Raw genomic sequence first — 25,883 nt, 5'->3', positions numbered from 1 at the left:
TATAATATTAATAAGGCCGTTACAGTCTGTAACACAAATATTAAATCTTCAGAGACTAAAGATCTTCACAGTGTACACATTTTTTATTTATTCCACTGGGTAGTTGTTGCACTTTTGTTTTATAATTCTTTATATCGGTATTAATCTTATTATTTTATTCACATTAGAGTTTCTTTCTTGTTTTTTTTTACGTTTTCACGGAGAACAGTATGGGACTGATATGATTTAATATTAAACTTTTTTATTTTTATTTTACAGGTGCAGTCAACATGGATTCTCTATGTAGAAGATCTTTGATGAAGAATTCTTTGAAAGAAAAGGCAAGAAAAAGGATCTCATAGTGAAAAGTACCATGTTCACACACACACACAATCTGAATTCTTTCTTTGTTGGCAAAAACGATAGTGCTGCAAAAATGTCTTAAGCCGTGGCAAAAATGCGAACTAAAGCTCACCCTCGACACACTCACGCGTTGAGCCGATATGGGTTCAGCTGTCGCTAAGCGAGAGAGCCTTAGCGAAAGGGATTGGAATTCCTTCAGCCGATAGCAGCGCCTGGAACGGAAGACTAGGTGTCAAGTTAATGTAGGTTATCTATAGGAGCGAATTCAAGAAATTCGAGATGTTGTCAAGCGTCGCATTCGTTACCTGATTTAAATTTCATCAAATTCTCAATCAGTAACTACACGACTGTTCAAAATGATTGACACGGACTTTTGTTGTCAAATCATGAAAAATTGCCTAGCATTTATAAGCACATCAATATAATTCAGATATTTTCCAGCATTTTCCAGGTAAAGATTGCTTTTGGTTGTTATGAGTTTGATCACTAAAGATATACCACATTGACTTGACACCTAGTGTTCTGTTCCAAGCGCTGCTATCGGTTGAAGGAATTTCACTCCGTTTCGCTAAGACTCTTTCTCTTAGCAACAGCTGAACCCTTATTGGCTCAACGCGTGGGTGTGTAAAGGATGTGAGCATTTTTTGCCACGGATCAAGACATTTTGGCAGCACTGTAGGAGGCAAGTATTACAAGGTAGCGGCTAATAACTCTGAAATGGCGTTGTGTACAGGGTGATACAAAAATGTGTCACAATATTTTGGAACCAGATTCCTCACACCAAAATAAGAAACAAAGTTCATATGGACCTGTGCTCAAAAGTGGATAGTTGCAGAGCTAAAGGGTGCCGAAAATGTGAATCAAACGAACTTTAAAAGTTCATAGTTCCACTACTATGGGACCTATTGTAGTCGGGTCAAGACATCACTGAGGAACTGGTATGTGAACTATCCAAATATCAATGTTTAAGAATGCTTCAGTACTTGTACGTCAATTTTTAGAGAGATTTTTAGAGAGTGATCAAGTACTTCCAAACAACCACTCTAAAAATGATTCTGGAAGTACCGGAGGTTCTGAAAGATGGATATTTGGATAGTTCAGATATTAGTTCCTCAGTGATGTCTTGATTCGACTAATCGGTACTACAATAGTCATTTTTTTTCAAGTTTTTAAAGTTCGTTTTTTCACGTTTTCGGCATCCTGTAACTACGAAACTATGCGCTTCCGACCACAGGTCTATACAGTGAAACCTCTCTTAACGGACACCTCTACAATACGGACAGATTTTTATGTCCCGGCAAAAATATATGTTCTCTTACTGAACAAAACCCTCCCTTTTACAGACACTCTCACATACGGACGCGGACAGTGATTTTTCCTCACAAACGTTTCAATAACCTCTTCATAACGGACAGGAATTATTCTCGGTTCTGCGATATATTACAGTAGACAGAAAAGTATTTTCCCCATAAGTGTATCTATCATGAGTCTAGACCTGGTGAACCATCAAACAGAACAGCTTCAAGCTGAACTTGAAATTCGTTTTTTGGTCTGCCCGCAATAAACTGTTTTCTTCTGGAAATCCTAGAAAACCTTCAATAAGCAATAACACTCATACAGGGTCAGTTGTATGACCAAGAATTCCATGCGAAAGATCTTCCCTTCCCTATTAGTCCTTTTTCCTCTGGGGCTTGCATCTTTCCCGACAATTTCATAGGTAACAAAACAAACATTGAATGTTTTACAATAACATTCTCAACGAGAAATGTTTCCTCTCGTACTTTTTATTTTATTTTTATTTATTTATTTATTTATTTATTTATTTATTTGAAAAGCAACATTTTTCTTTTACTTATGATACTGGAACAAGTTTGGGTTGGAGTTTTTCCGGTTTCCTTTTAGGTCAATAAACATATACACTCCCAATAACATCTTTTCATCGATTCCGTCAACGAATATACCGCGCCAATGCACAAACATACATACTCACACACATTTCTACTGAGGATTCTCAGAGGACATTTGCTAATGACTTTTGTTACCCTTGAAGCGGAAAAAGTATGCCTTTTTCGCTAAGCAAAGGAGTTTAGCCGGTTAGTTGGTTCCTAACACATCTTTTGAGAAGGTTCTGAGAATTTGAAATAAATGAAAAACTCCCCCCACTTTCCCTCCCATGCATCTTTTGCAGTATGCAAATATATTAATACACCCCCCAGCAATAATATTATTTAACAGAAATGAATCTCTCCTTCATCCCTTCCAGTAGTTCAAATACGTACTAAATACACTATTTTCATATTGAATTTTACGTATTTATGCTCATACATAAAGTATTTACTGTATATTGCTGCATAAAATTACCGTTGTGAAAAATTAAATTTTTGTAACCTCTCTGTAACGGACACCTCTCAGTAACGGACAAAAATTCATGTCCCATTGGTGTCCGTTATTCAGAGGTTTCACTGTATTAACTTTTTTTTCTTATTTTGATCTGAGGATTCTATTCCCAAAATATTGTAACAAATTTTTATAACACCCTGTATAAGAATCAGTGCATTAGGTGAGCTTTCTTCCTTTATCTTGTGAGCGATAAAGAGTCTTCATCCCGGCGAAATGAAAATACCGCTAATTTTACAGTAATTATGTGACATCTTCAAATAGATAAAAGATAATCGAAATGTGGAACAAGAGCGCCCTAGACAATATTATTTTACATGAGAAACCGTTATTACGACTCACTTATCTGCTTTCGATTTCGAGCCATTTTGAAAATCGGCATTTATTTTCGCGTTTCTAAACTGCTGAAAACGGAAAGCCACTAGGTGACTTGTGATAACGGTACCTCACGCAAAATAATATTGTCTAGAGCGCTCTTGTTCCATATTTCAATTATCTTTTATCTATTTGAAGATATCACATAATTACTGTAAAATTAGCGGTATTTTAATTTCGCCGGGATGAAGACTTAAATTTATTGATTTATTTACTTTTACCGATGCTACTTCCCTCGACAGGTGCTACTTCTTTTACTTTTGTCTTTTCGCGCTGACACGGACTCGACATTTTTGATGATTCGCTTCCGTCTTGCTCGTAACAAGCTCTATGTTCTATTAACTCTTTTCTTCTAAGTCTTTGGTTACACAATGTATTCATTTTGGTTTTTCTTTTACTCTTTTGTCTTCTGCTTCTGTCTTTTCCACTCGTTTGCCAACGTAATCATCTTTCCTTCTTATAATATGACCATACCACTGTAGTCTTCTCTCTTGTACTTTCTCCGAGATCTCAGTCATTTTATAGGAGAGCCAACAAAAGAAGGTCTCTGGCAGCTCGCAGTGACGTTGCCACTACTCACGTGTCAAGACTTTTTTCGGTGCATCTATAGTGGCAATTTAATTAATGGTGTAAGACAGAGTGACCGTGGTTGGCAACACTAGTATCAAAGTAGGGGCTGCATTGTCTCTCCGCAAGTAGTAACAAACTTCAGAGACCATATCTTGTTGGCCCTGCTATAACACTCCTTCATTCTGATCTTATGCAACCTGGTAACACCACATATCCGTCTAAACCAGTGTTATTCAAGCTTTTTTTCTCGCGTATCCCTAGACATACTTCGCCATCGCATTGTGTACCCCTGAAGCTGTTTAGAAGAAATTAAATCGAAATTAACTTATTAAATTTAGTACGCATGCTCTGTTGATTGAAAAGGGAGTCAAATAGAGACTCAACAAAAAGACGATCAGTGTGCGAATCAAAAGACTATTTATTTAGAGAGGGATAAAGTGGTCATCCGAAAAAAAAAAAAAAAATAAATAAATGGAAAATTTCAAAACATATGGGAGACATCCAGTTCTACTGAGGAGAATTTTCTTCTCATTCTCCCTGGTAATTCGTACACTGATGGCAATGTTAAAAATTCAGAAACAAAAAATAACTTTAGAACTAACTTGTTAACGAGATGACTAAGCTTGTTTTCGGGACGCCAACTCCTCGATTCTATGTCGAATCTTCGAGAGTTCGAGAATCAGAGCTGATTCTGGATTCAAACAATTTCTATGCTTCGCTTTTAGTGATGTTAATGCAGAGAAACTGTGTTCACACAAATACGTTGATAGAAATGGAAGAAGTTGAGAAATAGCATTGTCACTTATTTCATTGTACTCTTTTCGAGCATAAATACAAAAGTTACAAATTAACCAGTTATCGAATTTAAATTGCGGTAAACTGTCAACAGACATTTCCAGCAGACTCCCAGAAGCAGCATTATGTACCCCCAGAAACATCTTCGCGTACCCCCAGAGGTACCCGTACCCTCGGTTGAATAACACTGGTCTAAATATTTTTTATTTCGGCCATGTCCAGTTTATTCTCTTGCGCCTTCTTGATTCTCCAAGTTTTTTTCTCAGTACAGCATTACAAGTCGTAGGTTACAAGTTACGTACAGCATTACAAGTTACGGTCTTGTAGGTTCTTTTGGTTTAACGCTTCTTTTTGTCAGAAAGAATACCCGAGATCGTCTTTCAGTTCATCCATTGATTTCAGATATTGCTCAGAAGCATTTTAGCATGAAATTTAAGAAGATTCTTCACTCTGCAATTTTGTTTTCAAATTTCGAAACAATTTCTAACTAATCGACTTTTGTGAGATTGGAACTCTCAAAGCACATACTTACAATCGGTAACCAACATCTTGGAAAACTAACGTTCTAATGAATCAATTGAGTAAGAAATAGACTAATAATTTCCAGATGCCCGGTGTGTGACATAGGAGCACGGTTTTAGTAGAATTAGAGAATCAGTCAGAAACACGTTGAGCAAAGTAGAGAAAGAAAAGGAGATAGGAGATTGAAATGAGGAACACCAGTGGGAAGTACATTGAGCAAAAGAGGGAAGAGAATGAATGAGCTAGGAGAATAGAATGAGTAAGAAATACGTTGAGCAAAAGAAGGAAGAGAATGAAATAGAAGAATAGAATGAGAATCACCAATAAGAAAGGCATTGAGTAAAAGGGGGAAGAGAATGAGCTAGGAGAATGAAGTGAGAATCACCGGTAAGAAATATGTTGAGCAAAAGAGGGAAGAGAATGAGCTAGGAGAATGGAATGAGAATCACTGGTAAGAAATACGCTGAGCAAAAGAGGGAAGAGAATGAGGTAGAGAGTGGAATGAGAATCACCAGTGAGAAACCCGTTGAGCAAAATAGAGGAAATGGTGAGGTGTAATAACAAATGTTGGGAATGTACGGTAGTCATAGATTCGCTAGCAGCATATCTACAAAATCATCTATATTGTTGATGTTCGTTCGTGCTGTCACCGCTGCAGTTTCTCAACACTACGTTACTTGCCAACTCCTTGTTCTCTCCCTCTGGTTCACTGAAAAGATCAATAATCTTTGACGTCATAGAGGATCCAGTTGGAAATGGCTGTACTAGGCGTTACATCAGTGGTGGATGTCGAGGGAAGTTACAATAATTAATCAGGAATTAGAAATTAGGTAAGGCTTCTTTCCTTACCCTATGTCGAAAAGGTAATGTTTACCGGTGTGACTCCTTCCAGAGCCACCACTGCGCTACGTATATCAAAAGGTAACTCTAACCTTTCGATACATGATGGCACAAGATGTTGCCAGATAATTGGCTATAAATATTTCCTGGCCTGTAAATGACAAAAGTAATGTTCTTGCATGATAACAGGTTTAGGTGCCAAGAGTATTTCTAAATTTTTCTAGAAGTTCGTGGTATTTGTATTTCTTTCGTGCATTCTCGTACTGTATATTTTATGTGGGATTAGCTGACATGGCTGTTCTTCGTACGTGAGAATACGTTTATGGAATTATTATTTGCGAAATATTTGAATCTCTCCTCTCTTTGGGTGCGAATTTTAAAAACTCAAGGCGACCAAAGTGCTAATTATATTCAAATATTCATTTCAAACGTTTGAAGAGTTTCTCGCTTTGGTCATTTAATGATCACAAAATGTGAAAGTAAGGTATTTTAGAAATGATTCCGTTTACTCGCCTAAAGGTGGAATCTTCAGAAATGTAGTCATGAAATGTCATTACGATCATCACCAATCAGCTTAGCGACCTCGAAAACTATGAATTCAATACTAATCTCGGTTATTTTGAGCATTTTATTTTGCACTCCTTCTTGTCCTGTGTCGATGGAGCTGAACTTTGATTTGAATGGCATCTGGAAGTGTCACTATTCATCTCAGCGGTCACGAAAATTATACATTGATTACTAACATCGATCATTTTCGACATTTTTACATTTCACCACCTTCTATCCGCAATCTTTGACGTACTAGAAGTGTTTTACCCTCAAAATATATTTTATGTATGTGTAGCAAGTTTAAAATTTCTCCATGTTCCAGGAAGTTATTCCAGAATAATGCTAGAACCACGTACATGTATAAAAACAGGAGAGTATATATATAAATAATATTATTATTAGTTCACTTAATATTTCATACGGAAAGAGCTTGATAATATAGCGTGTCTATTGATTCATGCAACTGTAAATGTTTACGCTTCATGACACGGTTCCCCTTAAAGAAAAATTAAAAAACAAACTTTTACAATCATATTGAATGACTTTTTACGAACTAATGTAATTCTATTACCTCAGATCCATAACTGTACAGATCAGTCAACATTACTTATTAGAAAGGTAAGATGCTATTAATTCTAGTCCAAGGTTAAAAGAAAAAGAGCTCAATTTAGAAGTTTCATAATTTCAGTGTAGTATGCATGGTGTAATATTCCTGTAATGTGATTTGGTGACATGCTTACAGGCCATCAAGAAGCACGTATTCCTTTCATAACTAACGATAAAAAAATTGGTCGTACTTTTTCGTTATTATTATTATTAGGCCCCTATTATTATTATGTATTCTGCCTTTTGGCAGGTCCTGGGCCTAATGAGTTTTTTTTTTTTTAATTTGGACTTGGAAATGTTTCTTCCACGTTTCTCGACCTTCAGCTTCCTCTTTTAACTCCCAATATTTTCTTCTATTTTTCAAATCATCAATCGTGTTCTTGTTCCTATTCCTCGCTTTCCTTTCATCTTTTCCTCTTTGGCGGTATGAAGAAGATAATTTCTTCGGAAGATGTGTTTGATCAAATTGGCCTTCGTACGAGGGACGGTGGCTAAAAGCACTCTCTTCTCCCCTATCCGTTTTTTCTAAAAAACTTTGTTTGTTACTCTCTCTGTCCATTTTATCTTCTCCACCTTCCTCCAACACCTCATTTAGAAGCTCTCTAAACATTTCTTCTCTAACTTCCGTAATATCCAAGTCTCTGAACTATACAGTCCAGTCCACTTGACCAACTTCTTCTTAAGTCCAATATTGAGCCTGCTAGTTAAGAGTGACATTTTCTTGTTGAATGTTACTTTGGCTATGGGAATTTCACACCTGCTCTCTTTGGTGCAGTAAGCGTCACTTGTCAAAATACTTCACAAATACTTGAAATGATCGTTCTCTTTGTTCTACTGTAATCGTAAGGCCGCGTTTCCCCGAGATATTCTTATGACTTTTCATTTTTCTTACGTATTGAACTTAGCTTGTTCTATTATAGTTAGGACTGTCACATTTTACGATTTAGAAAAATTAAAAATATGGACACATGTTTGTGTCAAACTTTTGTTTTTAAGGAAAAAGGCAGCATAAAAAATTTGGTCTCTAGTTGTGAACTTTACGTCAAATTAATAAATACAATGTACTGTACAAAAAAAAAAGTTTAATGAATTGGTAGTTAGTTATTCCTTCTATTAAATGACCATAAATTTTAATATTTTATTATAAATTTTTAAATTATTGTTTTATCTCAAAGAGTTTTGTTTCGTATGTTTAAATTACAGTAGACGTTCAAACTCTATGGATCCAATATTGAAATTAGGACTAGTATAAATACCACGTCTGGTTTCAGTAGAGGGAAAAGGGCAAAGAAAGAACCAATTTTTGGAACACTAAACTTATATTAGAAAAAAAAAATCAATATATCTTACAATTTTGCTGTTTTGAGATCCAGGGGCTTCAATAGAGGTTTAAGGGCACAGTTGGAACCTTTTCGTGGAACCTTGAATCCATATCAGAAATGTCTTCTAAAAGAAAGAAAGAAAGAAAAAAACATATCACTTTATTCCTTAGATGGACTACAACTCCAACACCCACTATTCGATTCCCGGCGGGAGCTCATGTGGTTCGAATTCCACGTTAATCAATAGATCCAGTCTCATGTCATCTCGCTGCTGAAAGGGACGTTAAACTCAAATCAGCCAATCCAACACCCATTAGGATTTTCATGATGCTAAAACAGAATTTTAAGTAGTTACAAGGGCTCTTTCCATATCTTACTCCCTCGAGTTTCTCCTAAAAATATTGTGATGTCTTTTCGATAGTGACAATAATAATCTGGGATTTAATCCTTCACCAAATTTACTTTATAAAAATTTTACAAAACTTCTTTGTAAGTACAAAGAGAATTAATCAGAGTGTTTCCTTATTCAGAGCGTGCCCCACAAAAAAGCAGGAAATTTGGTTTTTCTATAAGAGCGATTGTATGTGCAATAATGTGTATGTGCAGTTGTATAGTTTTGTGCTGTTCCATTGTGTATATTACGTATGCAATCCACACATTGTTAAATTGTTTCTTTTCAGGATGGCTCAACTAACGAATTTCCAACGCGAGGTGATAGTCCTTTTCAAGCAGGAGCATCCGACGTGGGGACTGAAGAAATGCAGGGACATTTTGCCACAGTTCTTCAGTGCAATAAGTAAAAATCAGTTTTCCCATGTTGTGTCAGTACTAAAGAGGAAAGGGTCACCTGCTGCAAAAGTGCGTAAGCGAGGATTTGGCATGGCTTGTCAAATCGCGACGCCAACAAAACGGAAAGTGTTGGAGCTTGCTGTGACAACGTTACACTTTAAACTATCCAGAATGCCACCAGAAATTGGTTGCAACGTCTACGCCGCTGTGTGGAAGCCAAAGGGAACCATTTTGAGCACTTGCATTGATTATGAACATTCAAGTGACATTGTCAGTAAAATATAAATGAAAATATGTGTGTTCACCTCATATTACAGAATCTACAATAAATTTCCTGCTTTTTTGTGGGGCACCCTATACAAGTAAAGGTGAAGGAAGAAAATACTTTTGCACGGGAACCTCTTAGCTCATGGTAGCCTCCAGGGCATCTGTAGCAACTTCAGGATGCGATATTTTAGTAAGTTCCTTAGCTCATGGTAGCCCCCAGGGCATCTGTAGCAACTTCAGGATACAGTATTTTGGTAAGTTCCTTAGCTCATGGTAGCCTCCAGGGCATCTGTAGCAACTTCAGGATATAGTATTTTGATAAGTTCCTTAGCTCATGGTAGCCTCCAGGGCATCTGTAGCAACTTCAGGATATAGTATTTTGGTAAGTTCCTTAGCTCATGGTAGCCTCCAGGGCATCTGTAGCAACTTCAGGATACGGTATTTTGGTAAGTTCCTTAGCTCATGGTAGCCTCCAGGGCATCTGTAGCAACTTCAGGATATAGTATTTTGATAAGTTCCTTAGCTCATGGTAGCCTCCAGGGCATCTGTAGCAACTTCAGGATACGGTATTTTGATAAGTTCCTTAGCTCATGGTAGCCTCCAGGGCATCTGTAGCAACTTCAGGATACGGTATTTTGGTAAGTTCCTTAGCTCATGGTAGCCTCCAGGGCATCTGTAGCAACTTCAGGATATAGTATTTTGGTAAGTTCCTTAGCTCATGGTAGCCTCCAGGGCATCTGTAGCAACTTCAGGATACGGTATTTTGATAAGTTCCTTAGCTCATGGTAGCCTCCAGGGCATCTGTAGCAACTTCAGGATACGGTATTTTGGTAAGTTCCTTAGCTCATGGTAGCCTCCAGGGCATCTGTAGCAACTTCAGGATATAGTATTTTCGTAAGTTCCTTAGCTCATGGTAGCCTCCAGGGCATCTGTAGCAACTTCAGGATACGGTATTTTGGTAAGTTCCTTAGCTCATGGTAGCCTCCAGGGCATCTGTAGCAACTTCAGGATATAGTATTTTGATAAGTTCCTTAGCTCATGGTAGCCTCCAGGGCATCTGTAGCAACTTCAGGATATAGTATTTTGGTAAGTTCCTTAGCTCATGGTAGCCTCCAGGGCATCTGTAGCAACTTCAGGATATAGTATTTTGGTAAGTTCCTTAGCTCATGGTAGCCTCCAGGGCATCTGTAGCAACTTCAGGATATAGTATTTTGGTAAGTTCCTTAGCTCATGGTAGCCTCCAGGGCATCTGTAGCAACTTCAGGATATAGTATTTTGGTAAGTTCCTTAGCTCATGGTAGCCTCCAGGGCATCTGTAGCAACTTCAGGATACGGTATTTTGATAAGTTCCTTAGCTCATGGTAGCCTCCAGGGCATCTGTAGCAACTTCAGGATATAGTATTTTGGTAAGTTCCTTAGCTCATGGTAGCCTCCAGGGCATCTGTAGCAACTTCAGGATACGGTATTTTGGTAAGTTCCTTAGCTCATGGTAGCCTCCAGGGCATCTGTAGCAACTTCAGGATATAGTATTTTGATAAGTTCCTTAGCTCATGGTAGCCTCCAGGGCATCTGTAGCAACTTCAGGATACGGTATTTTGGTAAGTTCCTTAGCTCATGGTAGCCTCCAGGGCATCTGTAGCAACTTCAGGATATAGTATTTTCGTAAGTTCCTTAGCTCATGGTAGCCTCCAGGGCATCTGTAGCAACTTCAGGATACGGTATTTTGGTAAGTTCCTTAGCTCATGGTAGCCTCCAGGGCATCTGTAGCAACTTCAGGATATAGTATTTTGATAAGTTCCTTAGCTCATGGTAGCCTCCAGGGCATCTGTAGCAACTTCAGGATATAGTATTTTGGTAAGTTCCTTAGCTCATGGTAGCCTCCAGGGCATCTGTAGCAACTTCAGGATACGGTATTTTGGTAAGTTCCTTAGCTCATGGTAGCCTCCAGGGCATCTGTAGCAACTTCAGGATACGGTATTTTGGTAAGTTCCTTAGCTCATGGTAGCCTCCAGGGCATCTGTAGCAACTTCAGGATATAGTATTTTGGTAAGTTCCTTAGCTCATGGTAGCCTCCAGGGCATCTGTAGCAACTTCAGGATACGGTATTTTGGTAAGTTCCTTAGCTCATGGTAGCCTCCAGGGCATCTGTAGCAACTTCAGGATATAGTATTTTGGTAAGTTCCTTAGCTCATGGTAGCCTCCAGGGCATCTGTAGCAACTTCAGGATATAGTATTTTGGTAAGTTCCTTAGCTCATGGTAGCCTCCAGGGCATCTGTAGCAACTTCAGGATACGGTATTTTGGTAAGTTCCTTAGCTCATGGTAGCCTCCAGGGCATCTGTAGCAACTTCAGGATATAGTATTTTGGTAAGTTCCTTAGCTCATGGTAGCCTCCAGGGCATCTGTAGCAACTTCAGGATACGGTATTTTGGTAAGTTCCTTAGCTCATGGTAGCCTCCAGGGCATCTGTAGCAACTTCAGGATATAGTATTTTGGTAAGTTCCTTAGCTCATGGTAGCCTCCAGGGCATCTGTAGCAACTTCAGGATACGGTATTTTGGTAAGTTCCTTAGCTCATGGTAGCCTCCAGGGATTTGGGTAAAGTAATACTTCGTCCAGGGCGACCTCAGGAGCAGGTGTAGGTTATGCGATCAGTGGTCAACTAATAACTTCTTTCCTTTTCGGTTCCATTTTTATAAGTGATTTCTGGGTGTCTCGTTCCTCCTCGGCTTCCGTCGTACAGGCCACGTGGCTTCATTTTTACTTCATGTATATCTATCGTCTGCTTGTATTGATGATTCTAATTAATAGCACATGTTGTATAGATATAACATGTGATCGATGATATAATGTGCACTGAAAGGCGGGGATCTTTACAATGTAATAAAATCGAGCCTCTCTTCTACTTCCAATCGGTGATCTCTTCTCTTAAATATTCAACTTCATTTTTAACGTTTTGGAACTATCAACTGTTTCGTGAACTTCTGTTTCTAAATAATTAATTAACTAAAACTCTATGCCCCATGGAATCCAAAGGTTCAACGCTGCATTGACAAGTGTTATCCATTGAATTCTGTCCTTGGCCAACTGGATCGGTTTCTTCATTGTGTTTCTGTTTCTGCTAGATCCAGGGCACATAATCTGCCAACCTGACTGAGCCTCTTAGATTTGATGACACTAACAATGTTTGGTAAACTGTATAAATTATGTAGTTCCTCGTTATGAAGTTTCCACCGTTCCTTATTCCTGCCCTTCTTGGCTCCGAATATTCGTCTCAGGATTTTATTTTCAAATACTTTCAATCTGCGCTCTTCCCACAAAGTAAATGTTCATTTTTGTAACCATATTGCATAACATGCATAATTATCGTTTTGTACATTTTAACCTTCAAATTATTTCACAAAATTCACGGAGATGAAAGAACTTGGACTGAATAATAACATGAATTCCCGCCTTTCAGTTTGTTAATGACGGTCTGTTGGCGTTAATCCTAGTTTAGATATTTGAAATTGTCCTGTTTGTTTAAGTATTACTTGATAGTTTCAATATTACTATCACATGAATTTTCATGTATTTAGTTTTCTCCACGTTTACTTCTAAACTCATGCTTCTGCAGACGTTTGATAAGATTTTTTTTTTTTTTTATGTCTTTCTATCCTCTGTTTCTAATTTCTTATTTCTATTAATCTTCTCCATTCCAATATCTTCTTTTAATTCTTATCTCTGTGTTTCAGCTTTCTTTCCCACTTCTTCCGTATTTTTCTAATTTCTTTCATCCAATTCTTCAATTATCTTTCCAATTCACTGATTCTCTTGTTTCTCTATATCTATTTCCAAATTGAAATTGTTATTATTTTGTCTCGCAAGTTCTTCTATAAAGTTTTTTTTTTTGAATCTGTCCATTTCACGTCCCACGATTATGCCCGTTAGAGTAAGGGAGACTAAGGATGATTAAGGCAAGTGAATCATAATAGAAGAGTCGGTAGAATGAGAATGTGGGAGAAAACGAGAGTACCCACGGATATACGTTATCTATCATTCTTCTAAAGTAATTCTTTCTTTTACGTTATCTATCATTCTTCTAAAGTAATTCTTTCTTTCTCGTCAATTCAATCAAGTACGATTAACTCATTTTTAATTTTCTGAAGACATTTTTTTTGGGGGGGGGAGGAGTCTGATATCTGATTCAATATCAAAAATTCATCTTATATCTTTTTCTTCCTCTCAATGTGGATTCATTTTGAAATTGTACCATTTCCGGCTTAAATAAAAGGATAAACGTGAATATGGAGCATATTTTTTTTTGAATACAAATTCACAAACGTTTCTAGCTGCTTGCCCAGCTATCTGTCAGCAGACGGAAGGACGGAAAGAGGTACTATGTATGATTTCTTTCCTACACTTACGCAGAGTGTAGTTAAGAAGTCTAAAATGATGGCTTAGAGTTCACAATATTTAGTCTATAGACAAATTTAACTATAAGTCTTAGCAATATAATGTTCTGTCACTATATCTTTAATATAATTTCAGTTTTTTAGCTTTGATATCGTTCCAGCTAAGAATCAACAACTTCAAGATGACTTTCAAGTGATGCATCAACACGCAAAGTTGAGGAGTTCACAAGCCGAAGCACAACAGCTAATAGCTGTTGCAAGAGGTAAGACTTAAGTATGAGCACCTTTCGGTATAAAGAATATAATCTACCAAAATTTTATTAATAAAATCAGGGGTATATAGTTCGAAGTAGGGGTATACATTTCCCCACTTTTTAAAAAATCTCCAACTTCCTTTCTACATTGTTGGCATCTCAGTAGGTAGGAAACTACTTGTACACTTTCTTCTGTGATTGGTCTCGAAATTAATGAATAGACGTGTCTTGATTCTCGATATAATGTAGGTGGTAAAACGTGATAGTTGTTATATTTAAAATACTTTATGTTTGAAAAGATTAAATTAAATTTGGTTATAAAGAAATGAAAAATAGTATTCTTGTATTGTGAACCAGGGTACAGTTAATTTTAAAACATGAACGAGTAATACGAAATTAAATTTTGAATAACATCCGGTTGCGTCGATGAGTTATATTAAAAAATCGATATGAGTTAGACTAAAATGGAAAATAAGAATTAGGTCTAAAGGAATGTTTTGTTTTAAGCATTCTATTATTATTATTATTATTATTATTATTATTATTATTATTATTATTATTATTATTATTATTATTATTATTATTATTATTATTATTATTTACCGTTAGACATTTTTAAATGAAATTTCGTACCTTCTAGAAACCCGTCTCCATATGTAATTCGTGGTATAATTAGTTTTAGTTTAGCGTTCCCTTCAGTGGGCTATAATCAAATTAAAGTCGAGAAAGGTTTAAAGCGTATGTTTTATTTATATGCAAATAAACCGTCATCTTAATTGAATGGAGAATTTCGGAAACATTTTTCTGAGGAACTGTGAGTGATTGTCTTTAAATGAATGGAAACATGCAGAAAGAAAATAATAATTGTTTTTAAGAATGTATTTCTCTTATATAAAGGAAGTCCTGACTGACTGACTGATTGACTATAGACATCGGATTTTTATGCACTTAAAATTCATGAAATACGCATGCAGCTATGCCGTTAAGTGTGTTAAAATATGCACTTAATATGCATTAACAATGCAGTAAAAGATTGCATTTTCAAACATGCAGCAAAATTGTGAATAATTCTTTTTAAGAATGAATCTCTCTTATAGAAAGGAAGTCCTGGCTGACTGACTGATTGACCATACACATCGGATGTTTATGCACTTAAAATTCATGAAATACGCATGCAGCTATGTCGTTAAGTGTGTTAAAATATGCACTTTATATGCATTAACAATGCAGTAAAAGAGTGCATTTTCAAACATACAGCAAAATTATGACAAAATATCGTAAGTGAAATATGACATCAGAAGTGTACTTTGCCTTTCAAGCAGTGGTAAAAGTGCAGGAGAATGTGGGGGGATGCCGTCCCCTCACTTCCCGAGAATATCTATGGCGTCCCCCACTTTCTAAAAAAAATTACAATGGGCAATATAGGCACGGGGGACAGCATGACGTCGTGTGTCCCCGTACCTTTTCAGATCCACTTTTACCCCCTGCTTTCAAGTACCTCTCTTCAGAATTTAGTTTTGTAATACAGTTAATATACTTCTAACTTTTTAAAACACGCAGATTATGAGATTAAAATAAAGACAATGATATGAGAACAGATCTCTAGTTATTTCTCACATTTGTATTTTTAGAGTGCACTTACTTCACACTAAATTTGACGAGTATCACTTTTCTGCACATTTTCACTGTACATAAAAAAGTTTTCGTTATTAAGGCCTTATTCTTCCCCGTAATTAGCCTTACATTATATTACAAGATGCTTCTATTCCTTTTTTGTTGTATCTGTGTGTGTCAGTTTGTGGCATTTGTAGCTAGAAAATGATTTGTTAATCTCAATAGTTGTTACTGAAAAGTATTTATAGAAAGGAGCAAGTTTAGTATCTATATTTTCTGACAAATTGAAAAAACTTAACCCTTGAAGGTATTTCCGCATGGCTTCAATTGTTTTCTAGTCGGAGTTTCGGGCAATCACATTTATCAATTTCTTTTCTACAGAGCGTCTGAATTTACCAGGAATTAACTGGAGCTCGTGCCAAACTTTACCAACCAAACCTAGACATTCACTGAACAGCATTCCTCGCGTCTCTTGTTTCTCAATTGATGTCGACACTATATTATAATGTCTTTATCATTATCAGATTTCTCTTAACGTCTTGGCAATTACAAGCGTCTGTACTCGGCTGTTCGGTTGCTAAGATTATTGGCCCTTCATAAACTAGGCATTCTTCCATCCTCTCATGCAAAAAGGCGTTCTGCTGCGTAGACATTGAAAACATGCTATAAACATACATCTGAAGTAAAAATGTACAGAATATGATGAATATGCTCTTAATCATCACTAATATATGCATTAATCTTTCAAATAAGCACTTATATGCACTATAAAACTTCAAATTTGAGCTGCACTATTGTTGTTAGAAATCCTTACCAAGTTTAACAAAACTGCATCTAAGCAAACAAAATATGCAATTTGCATTAAAAACCCGATGTCTTCATCACCCACACCAAACCACTTAAGCATGAAACTTGATATTTGAACAGGGCATAGGATTTGTTATGTAAAATCCCACTAAGAACTTTCGGAAATTCGACGGGGGCAGAGCATTTCAGATTTTTTCTTCTGGGGCAAAACAATATTCAATGGATTGCATTGCTGTAGATAACAACCTTAAATTGACTCTGCTTTTCACTTACTCTAGATGTAAGTAGATTTACAGATTTCTCATTAATATATTATTACTAGAGATGGGCAAAACCGTTTTTTATATAAAACTGTAAACCGGTTTCTAGAAAAACCGAAACCCGAAAAACCGACATTTCACCAAAACCTGCTTCGGTTTTTTCCAAAAACAGATTCGGTTTTCGCCGAAACTGGTTCCGGTGAAGATTTTTGGAAAACACATAAAACTATTTCTGTGGAAACGGAATCGGTTTCCGGAGAACAACGAAACACTATCCTGGTCAGAAATAGATCAAATTAAAAAAAAAAAAAAAACAGAACCGGTTTCGGTGAAAATCCGATTGGCTTTTGGAGAAAACCAAAGAATTTTCTTGAAAATGTTCAAAAACCGGTTTTTATGCCTACCACTAATTATTAGCTTATGAATTAAAATGTATATAAATGTCAAACTTAAAGAGACAATTGCCCTTCTGGAGCCCAAAATGACGCCCCTAGGAAAGAGTGATGGAAATTATTATATAAAAAATGCTCCTATCTAGGAATCTGACGGTAAGAGGCATGAAATTCAGTATTTGGACTTATCATTTGCAATAATTAAACCATGTCTCGCCATTTTTTAAAATATTTGCCCTAGTAAAGAAAGGATGGAATAAAAAAAGGTTTAGGTTACAATTGTCATAATTGGATAGCTATACCTCGAAATTCGTTAAGGTTAGATACATGAGACTTGGTATTTATATTTTTATAATTAAAGACGTGTTTCAGTGTTTTTTCTTTAATATTTTCTCGAGAAGAGAACAAAAAGATGTGTAGAGAAAGAGTATGGTTGCAATTGGTGTAATAAGATTGCCATTTCTCGAAGAAGTCTTGACTGACTGATTGATCAACACCCAGGCCAAACCGCTTAAGCTAAAAACTTCAAATTTTGACAAGGCGTAGGATTTGTTGATGAAGAGCCTAGTAAGGAAGGATTTTTGGAAATTCACAGGGGAAGGGGAAAAATGAGGTAGCAATTATTATCTGAAATGACCATATTTCATAATCTGAAGGCTAGAGACATGAAATGTGGTATATGAACTTCACATTTAAAATAATTAGGAACATCTATCAGCGTTTCTTCATATTTGACCTAGAAGAGAAGGAAAAGAGGTGAGAAGTGAAAGAGTGTGGGAATTACAATGTTTATAATAAGATACCCATATCTCTGAATCTCTTATGATGAGACACATGAAATTCGATATTTGGACTTCTCTTTTAAAATAATTACAAACGTGTTTCACCATTTTTTAAATATTTATCATGGAAGAGAAGGAAAAATGGCGGGAATAGAATAGGATGGGTTTACAGTTGTCATGACTGGATGGCCATATCTCGAAATCCATTTAGGTTAGAGACATGAAACGTGATATTTTCATTTTTATTTAAAATAAAGATATGTCTCGGCGTTTTTGATATTTCTCGTAGAAAGGGAGAAAAGACTTGGAGAAAAAAAGAGTCCAGGATACAGTATCTTAAAATAACATGACCTTGTCTTGAAATCCGTTAATAACTTGCTCTGTGGCGTGTTTTATAATGTTTGGTAGCTATTGACTTGTGTATATTATAAAAACTGTGTATTTTATTTAGGTTTACACTATTATGAGTATTAAAAATTGTATGATAAGAGTTGTAATGGAACTAACATTCATAGAAAGAAGATAGGAAGAGAGAGAGGGAAAAGTTAATGACGTTATACATAAACCTATCCCTCTACGCAGATTTATCTTACAACGTCCGATTATACTTTGCTATTACTTAAGTTCAAAATAATGAGCTATAATCTCCCAACGAGGAGCTTTAGTGTCACTTCCAACAACCTATATATCACACTATTGTGCTGCCAAACTGTCTTGAGCCGTGGCAAAAATGCGAACTAAAGCTCACACCCTCACACACCCTCGTGTTGAGCCAATAAGGGTTCAGCTGTTGCTAAGCGAGAGAAAGTGAGTTTAGCTCCTTCAGCCGATAGCAGCGCTTGCAACGAAAGACTAGGGATCAAGTCAATGTGGTATATGTATACCATTATATTATAAACTATTGTCACTCCACGATTGGCTGAAGATCTGTGCAACTGTTTTCCAGAACCATCTGTCCCGGGGACATTTTGTTTCCATGTAGCTGCGTTCTGCTCCTAGATTTCGTTAACTTCTTTTAGGACGCTTGCTAGCTCCCTTTTTGTCTGTTCGTGTCCAGTTAAAAAATGCTTTTCGAAGCCTAGGATCATTTCAGTTTTTCCTTATTGGTAAGGGAGAAGTCTGTCCACCGAGATAATATAGTTTCACGGTTGTCTTTAGTATATTATTATAGTATGATTATGATTATGCTTCTCAAGCAGTTGCCCCCACCTTCTCCCACTAAGTGATACACTTTTCTGTAATGATCATCTTCTTATAATATGTTCAGTCCACCAACGCCACCTCAATATCCTTATTTTCATAATAATATTCGTGACTCCCGTTATCTGTCTTATGCATGTGGTTCTTTATTTAACTTTACGGGAGGTTTCTAAACGATATCCCACATCTCTTCATGCCCCCTTATATAGTTTGCGGATATGTTGAATTTAGTTAATTTTCATATCTTCAATCCGTGGCAGAACACATCCAATGATATTTTTTAACTTTTGGCATTTAACATTTTCGAAATAAGTTGTTCTTTTCGAATGGATTTCAGGCCAGTTCTGTTAATTTTCTGTTTAGTGTTACCATCCACAGATATGTTCTGTCTGAGGTAGATATAGGTATTCTTTTGTTTCCATATTTTCAACTTTTATCCTGAACTCCCTTGTAAAGTTGTTGAAAATCGCTATAATCTTTTCCATAATGATTTTCAGACAATATTGCTCTTCAAGTTTCATCAATCGTATGTTGCAGTTGTGGGATATCGTTTTCGAAGAACATTAGCGAAACGAAGATGGGTCAGGTGTCAGTGATTTACAGTTACTCCTTTATTCTTCCTGTTCAGATCAGAGATTAATTTATATAGGTTGCAAAGTTTTAAGAAACGTGTTAATTCATCTTCCTTTAGAGAGGTTTCTACTGGTCGTAGGTAGTATGTTTCCGTACATCAGCTTGCAAGAAAGTTTTCAAAGGCAAGATATGTGTTCACTGCAATATTATCTGCACATGTGTATGAAAGAGGTAGGTATTTGAGTTTTTGTAAATATATTTCAGGAAACATCATCACTTTATTTTAAACACAAGTGTATGGCAATGCTGCACTGTAAGTAAATGTATTGTTTGAGAATAATAAAGATACATTATGCACTACTTTAATTGCTTTGATTTATTTGACTTGCGTAGTGGCTAATTAGATATAAGAACCAGAAAATTGATTTTAATCTTTTTATATGTACATAAATGTCAAATAAGTGACCAGAGAAGCTCAACACATACAGACTAGTCTAGGTTGAAAATACGAGAGTCACTCCAAAAGATTTGCAATAGGAGAGAATTACATGTCCCTTGAACAAACTTTTGTTATATATGCTTAAAGTAATTCCTTCCAGCAGGAATATCCTTATTTAACCTTTCCTGCCTTCAAAATCCCAACGCCACTTTTGCCTTGGAATCCTGTTGAAAAGATTCATGATTGATGTTTCAATTTCGTCTTCTGAGTGGAAACGGTATCCCTGGAAATGCTTTTTGAAGGTTCAAGAACAGCAAGAAGTCACACATAGCTATAATGAGTACCCTGAAGTATTTTAACATGATTAGCCTGGAGATACTCCATTGTTTACTTTGCAGTATGCGAGGACGCATCATCGTGATGCAAGATTAAACCTAAGATTTTTAGGAATTCAAGAACTTAGCGTAAACACACTATTGTGTTTCAGTTTGCTGTAACAGTCTTCTGTTCTTTTAACCTAATAGTTGCAACTAAACCAGGACTCCGAAAGACCTCAGCGTATATGACTTTCTTCATTGCTCACTTTTTTTTTCACAATTGTTGGCATCGGATCATTTTCATGGATTCATACCTTCTTTCCTGGCAAGTAGGGCAGTCATAAAATGGTAAGTACGCTTCATCAGCTGTAAAAACTTTAGATATAATATCAATGTTCAACTCGGTTTAACATATATAAGAAGTTTTCACGCAAAACCCTGACAATTGATGGGGTATCCGCCAAGAAACCACTTTCTTTAATTACTAATGTTCATGTAAAATCATATGTACTGCCGAGGATCCAATATCTGACAAAGCATTATTGAAGAGAAAAGTGGATCCTAACAATCATGGCAGTTGACTTTCACGTGCCAGCAGTGACTTTTGCTCATAATATTACCGTGAACCATTCTATATCATTTAGTCTCATTTAAACTGTTGCACGGAGTTGATCCTTATTTAGAGAATCAGGCGATCATTAATGTATACACAGTGTGAATCAAGAGCGTTTAGCCACTCTTCTTGACATCATAGAACAGGCGCAGGATAAACTTTTTAACAGATTTCGTACTTCAGAGAGGTCTTAACGATAAACATCATAGATCCGTACAGTTGTCGGAAGAACAGCATGTGTGGATTTTCCATCCTTCAAGACGGAGAGAGAACACTAAAGCATTTTGTGGATTGTTCTTTAGACCTGCTGTTATTGTACGAAAAGGTAATGAATGCGTATTTTTTGAAGTACAAAACTTCAAAGAAAAGAGAAAAATGGAGTCGATTGCTATCACTAGACTTAAACCGTACTACGCTGATGTAACCCCAGAACCGATGACAGAAGGGTGGAGAAGAAGGAACAAGTGACATGCAAATGATAAATGTTGCCAAAGATTGTTCAGAACATCATGAAGATTTTAACCAGCTAACAGACGACTGCACTGAATGATTTCGTGGAAATCCAGTAGCGAGCTACCGACTTTAATGGATTGGTCTCAGAAATTCGAGTATAAGAAACCATTATATAGTTATAATGAGGACATTAACAAGGAAGGAAGTGTATATTATGATAATATTGCAGATTTGAAGTGTGACATTGTGGTTAATGCTGCGAATGAGATCCTTAAACCCTTGTTTGGAGTAGATGGAGCGATTCACAGAGAAGCTGAAAGGAGCTAGCTGAAGCTTGTAAAAAGCTAGGTTCGTTAAAAGCTTGTGAAGCTAAGATCTCTTCGGCTTTTAATTTACCAGCGGAATATGTGTTATTCACTTGCGCGCCAAGAGATAATAATAAGAGAATTTTGCGACAATGTTACACCAATTGTCTTCAACGCGCTTTGGAAAATAATTGTAGGACGATAGCGTTACCTAATTTGGGGAGTGCGAAATTCAATTTTGATAAGTTTCAGGCAATGAAGATTGCTTTACGATTCAAAATGTTCTGGAAGTTAATATGCACGATTTCGATCGCATTGTGCTGAGTATTTTTGATAAACAAAATAAGCAATTATATGAAAGCAATATGTTTACCTATTTTCCAGTTCGGATTTTTTTTTTTTAATAAAAAGAATCCAGAGAAGTATGAATGTCGTGAATCCAAAAGTCCGTCGATGGAATGGAACCAAGGACCTCCGACGTGTAGTATCGTAACAGTATATTTAGTTAAATAATTGTTTTATTTCGTGCATGCGTGTATGCATCTTTTGTCTTCCGTATCGCCCTCATTCATGCTTTACAGCACAAAATTATATACAGTGAAACCTGTCTTTAGCGGAACTGAATGCGACTTCACTTAAAAATTTCTCTTAAAAATAGATTTCCGGCTAACGAATGTAGACCTATGCCCAATAAAGTGCAAACATATAATGATAAAATAAGTTGATGTGTGCATCTTAGTCAATATACATCATTGCTACGAATTAATAGACGCAAAAGTTTCAATAAACAGAGAAAATACCGTAAACGTCATAACTTTGTTTTTGCAGTAGTCAAGAAGGTTGAGTTGACTTACCGATGTCCCGTTTAGCAGCGAGGCTATATGAGACGTGGATCTACTGATTAACGTGGAATCTAAACCACATGAACTCCCGCCGGAAATCGAAGCCGGATCTCCTACTCCAAAGGCACGTACGTTAATCGCTTAACCGCGAGGGAGCTCGGTAGTCAAGAAGGGTTTTCTGTACACATTACTGCTCGTTTTTCCACAAACACTTAAGATTGAGTAACACACACTATCAGTATCACTTTGACATAAGGCAAATTGTTGCAGTTGCTTAAAGTTTTGATAGCATTTTCATAACTTTAAAGTCTACACTCTTCCAAGTAAATACCGTATTTCTTTTCAGACTTTCCGTATAATTCTCAATAGGCTTCTATATCCGTTGTATGTTTCAGTTTGTATATCACTGCATCTTTTGAAATTTTCCGTTGAAATGATTATTTTCATTTCTATTGTCCCCATAACACAGTTTCAGTTTAAGAAAGGGAATTAAATACGCCTTTCGCCTATATATTTATAGTACCGTGAAATATTTTCGTTGAGTCCATTAAAGACAGGCTTTACTGCATATGCTATTTATATCTTCGGTGCAGATTAAGACTATTGACACCGCTTTTTGCAAAATTTAGAGGTAAATCTGTTAATTAACAAGGCAAGAATGATGTTTAACGAACTTACTTATGTAGCGACCAACCTGTAACTCATACATTAAGCGTGTACTTATGTTTCGAATGTAGGGTTACTAATCTGAACCATTATAAGTGCTATACGACGGTTAAAATAAGCGAGTACATATAAAAGAATACTAAGACTATTCATGGCTTTGGATTAATTGTTTTAACAAAAGAGACACTGACCAAAGCTTAAAACTTTATTTTAAATTATAATTTGTAACTGTTTCGGATATCTAGCATATCCTTCTTCAGACACGATCGAAATTAATGAAAATACAGACATATATATAAATGTTGTTATAACAGAGTTTAAATTCTTTAACCGTCATATATATATATTCATTGTTATAAAAAATTTTAAATTCTTTTAACAGTCATATATAGAATCATTGTTGTACTTTTTTATTTTTATTTATTTATTTATTTTTCTTATTTACCGAGGCCTTCAGCCCATCCTATAAGTCTTCGTGTTCACTTTCCAATTAATCACTTCCTTTATTTTTGGTTCTTATAAGGGCCCTTTATTTTTATTTATTTATTTATTTTTCTTCTCTATGTTATTCAAACTTCCTTGCCATGATTCATTAATTGGTAAGCCCCCTGTCCAGTTCATCAGTTTATCTCTTCCTACCTTCTTTATCCAATCCGCTTCTTTCCACTTCCTTATTATCATTCTTTTCTCCATCTCCAATACTTCCGTCTTATCCCAATTAATTGCGTGATTCGTCTCCTTAACATGTTTGTATATGGCATTGGTATCTTTTTTCTTCCTAACATCATCTTCATGTTGTTTTATCCTTTCTTTCATTCTCTTTCCTGTCTCTCCTATATATGACATATCGCAGTCCTCACACCATACCCTGTAAATGACCCCTTCTTCCTCTTCATTAATCTTTTTAGTTCCTTTTCTATTCTTCTTTATTGATCTTAATAAAGTTTCTCCACTCTTTCTATAAGTTCTGACCCCTCCTTTCTTCAATAAATTCTTCAGTTTCTCCGTTTCTTCTCCCATACTTTCTATGCCATGCCATTTTCCACTCTCATCCTCTTCATTCTTCTTTCTCCCTCTCTTCCTCTTCCTGCGTTCTTCTTCCTTCTCTAACTCTTTCTTGCTGTAACCGTTCTTCTCTAACTGTCTGTAGAATTTCTGTATGCTCTCATTCCTTCCTTCCTCTTCGTCCTCCAACATTTCTATTCTTCTTATCATATTTGTTATGAAATTTCTCTTTGTACTCCTATCCAGTCTGAAGAAGGATATGCTAGATATCCGAAACAGTTACAAATTATAATTTAAAATAAAGTTTTAAGCTTTGGTCAGTGTCTCTTTTGTTAAAAGAATACTGTATGGGTCATTATTTTCCACCAGTGCAATATTTCTGCACAGTTCATACAAAATGTTTTATATATATATATATTTACATGTATGTGTTGCTAGTGTGGAATGATTACAAGTGCTATAGGAACTCCCTACACTCAGTGGCGTATACTGGTTTGATGGCTTGGGCTACCACTAACCTTTATAACACCTGAACATTATTATTATTACTACTGAAGTTTAGTTTCCTCATTATTATACAGTCTTCAAAATAAGAAAAACACTTACAACATACTTTCCTGTTATCAAGAAGATAAATATGATTTTCTCTTCACTAGCAAGACATATTATCTTATTAGTATTTCAAATGAAACGAAATTTTTGAGTTTTACGGCCCACGGTTATGCTGGTTAGGCTAAAGGAGACGGTGATGATGAGTAATGAATGAAATGGTGGAATGAAGAAAGTGGGAGGAAACAGGAGAACCCCGAGAAAACCCACGCACACGGTGTTTGTCCATCACAAAGTTCACTTGGCGGGAGCAGGGTTTGAACCCGAGACCCCTAGCACCAGAGATGAACTATTAGTATTTCAGTTTCAGGAGATTTATAAAGGAAGTCCCTGCCTTAGAGTCCTCTGGACTACGTCACTATATTTATTTTAATTATAAATTGTTTGAAATATAAATACCAAGGTGACCAGAATTCTTACTTGCAAAAACGGGACGCATACGAATCAGCGACGGGAAGGGGGGGGGTGATATATCTGGTTTCCAGATTAACACTGTTTTCAATTTATAAAATACACAAGTAAGAGTAATAACACAGCGTTTCTAACTTAAGTACTACCCAACAATACTTTTAACTACTAATAAACTACTTACCTCATTATTGAATATCTGTTATTCTTTACTATATCATTACTTTCACTACTCATCTATAGCGTAATTTTCACTGGCATTTTTGGGATGAATGGATCTTCTTTAAAAGTTCTTTGTTTGCACTTAACAATTTGTAGAAATTGGTACAAGACTGATCAAAATTAATCTTACTGGTCGACACAGCTTCCAAAGTATCTGTAAACAGTTGGGTTTTCATCACTTGTTCACAAAGCATTCATGTGCGTGAATACACGTTCTATTGTAGCATTAGTCCCGGGTAAACAGAGAAGGAACTTCACAAGTTTTAGAAGATTTGAGTACGGTACGTTATAAGAACAGAAATGGGAAAATACTTCTACCCAGCAGTTGTCAGGAGATACTTTATTTGAATTCCACT

The 25,883-nt window shown here is 36.2% G+C and overlaps 1 protein-coding gene and 1 long non-coding RNA gene across 3 annotated transcripts in view; both read left to right on the top strand.

Annotated features, from left to right (window-relative positions):
- The window catches only part of LOC145678857 (uncharacterized), a 112,428-nt gene extending 102,694 nt beyond the window's left edge, over positions 1–9,734 (top strand). The window contains exons 3-4 of one of the 2 annotated variants that reach the window (XR_014130441.1): positions 259–320; positions 8,999–9,734. This is a non-coding gene — a long non-coding RNA (uncharacterized LOC145678857). The remainder of the gene's footprint in view (positions 1–258; positions 321–8,998) is intronic. The other variant, XR_014130440.1, reaches the window with a different exon arrangement.
- A 1,894-nt stretch (positions 9,735–11,628) lies between these two features.
- LOC145679631 (glutamate receptor ionotropic, kainate 2-like) overlaps positions 11,629–25,883 on the top strand; it is a 132,414-nt gene continuing 118,159 nt past the window's right edge. The window contains exons 1-2 of the mRNA XM_081750206.1: positions 11,629–11,676; positions 13,903–14,029. Coding sequence (XP_081606332.1) covers positions 11,629–11,676; positions 13,903–14,029 — 175 coding nt within the window. The remainder of the gene's footprint in view (positions 11,677–13,902; positions 14,030–25,883) is intronic.

This window comes from Thermobia domestica, chromosome 2, assembly GCF_964235325.1.
Source record: "Thermobia domestica chromosome 2, izTheDome1.hap1.1, whole genome shotgun sequence".
Lineage (NCBI taxonomy): Eukaryota > Metazoa > Arthropoda > Insecta > Zygentoma > Lepismatidae > Thermobia > Thermobia domestica.
The sequence above is the reverse complement of the archived record's forward strand: the minus strand, read 5'-3'. Positions and strand labels throughout refer to the sequence as shown.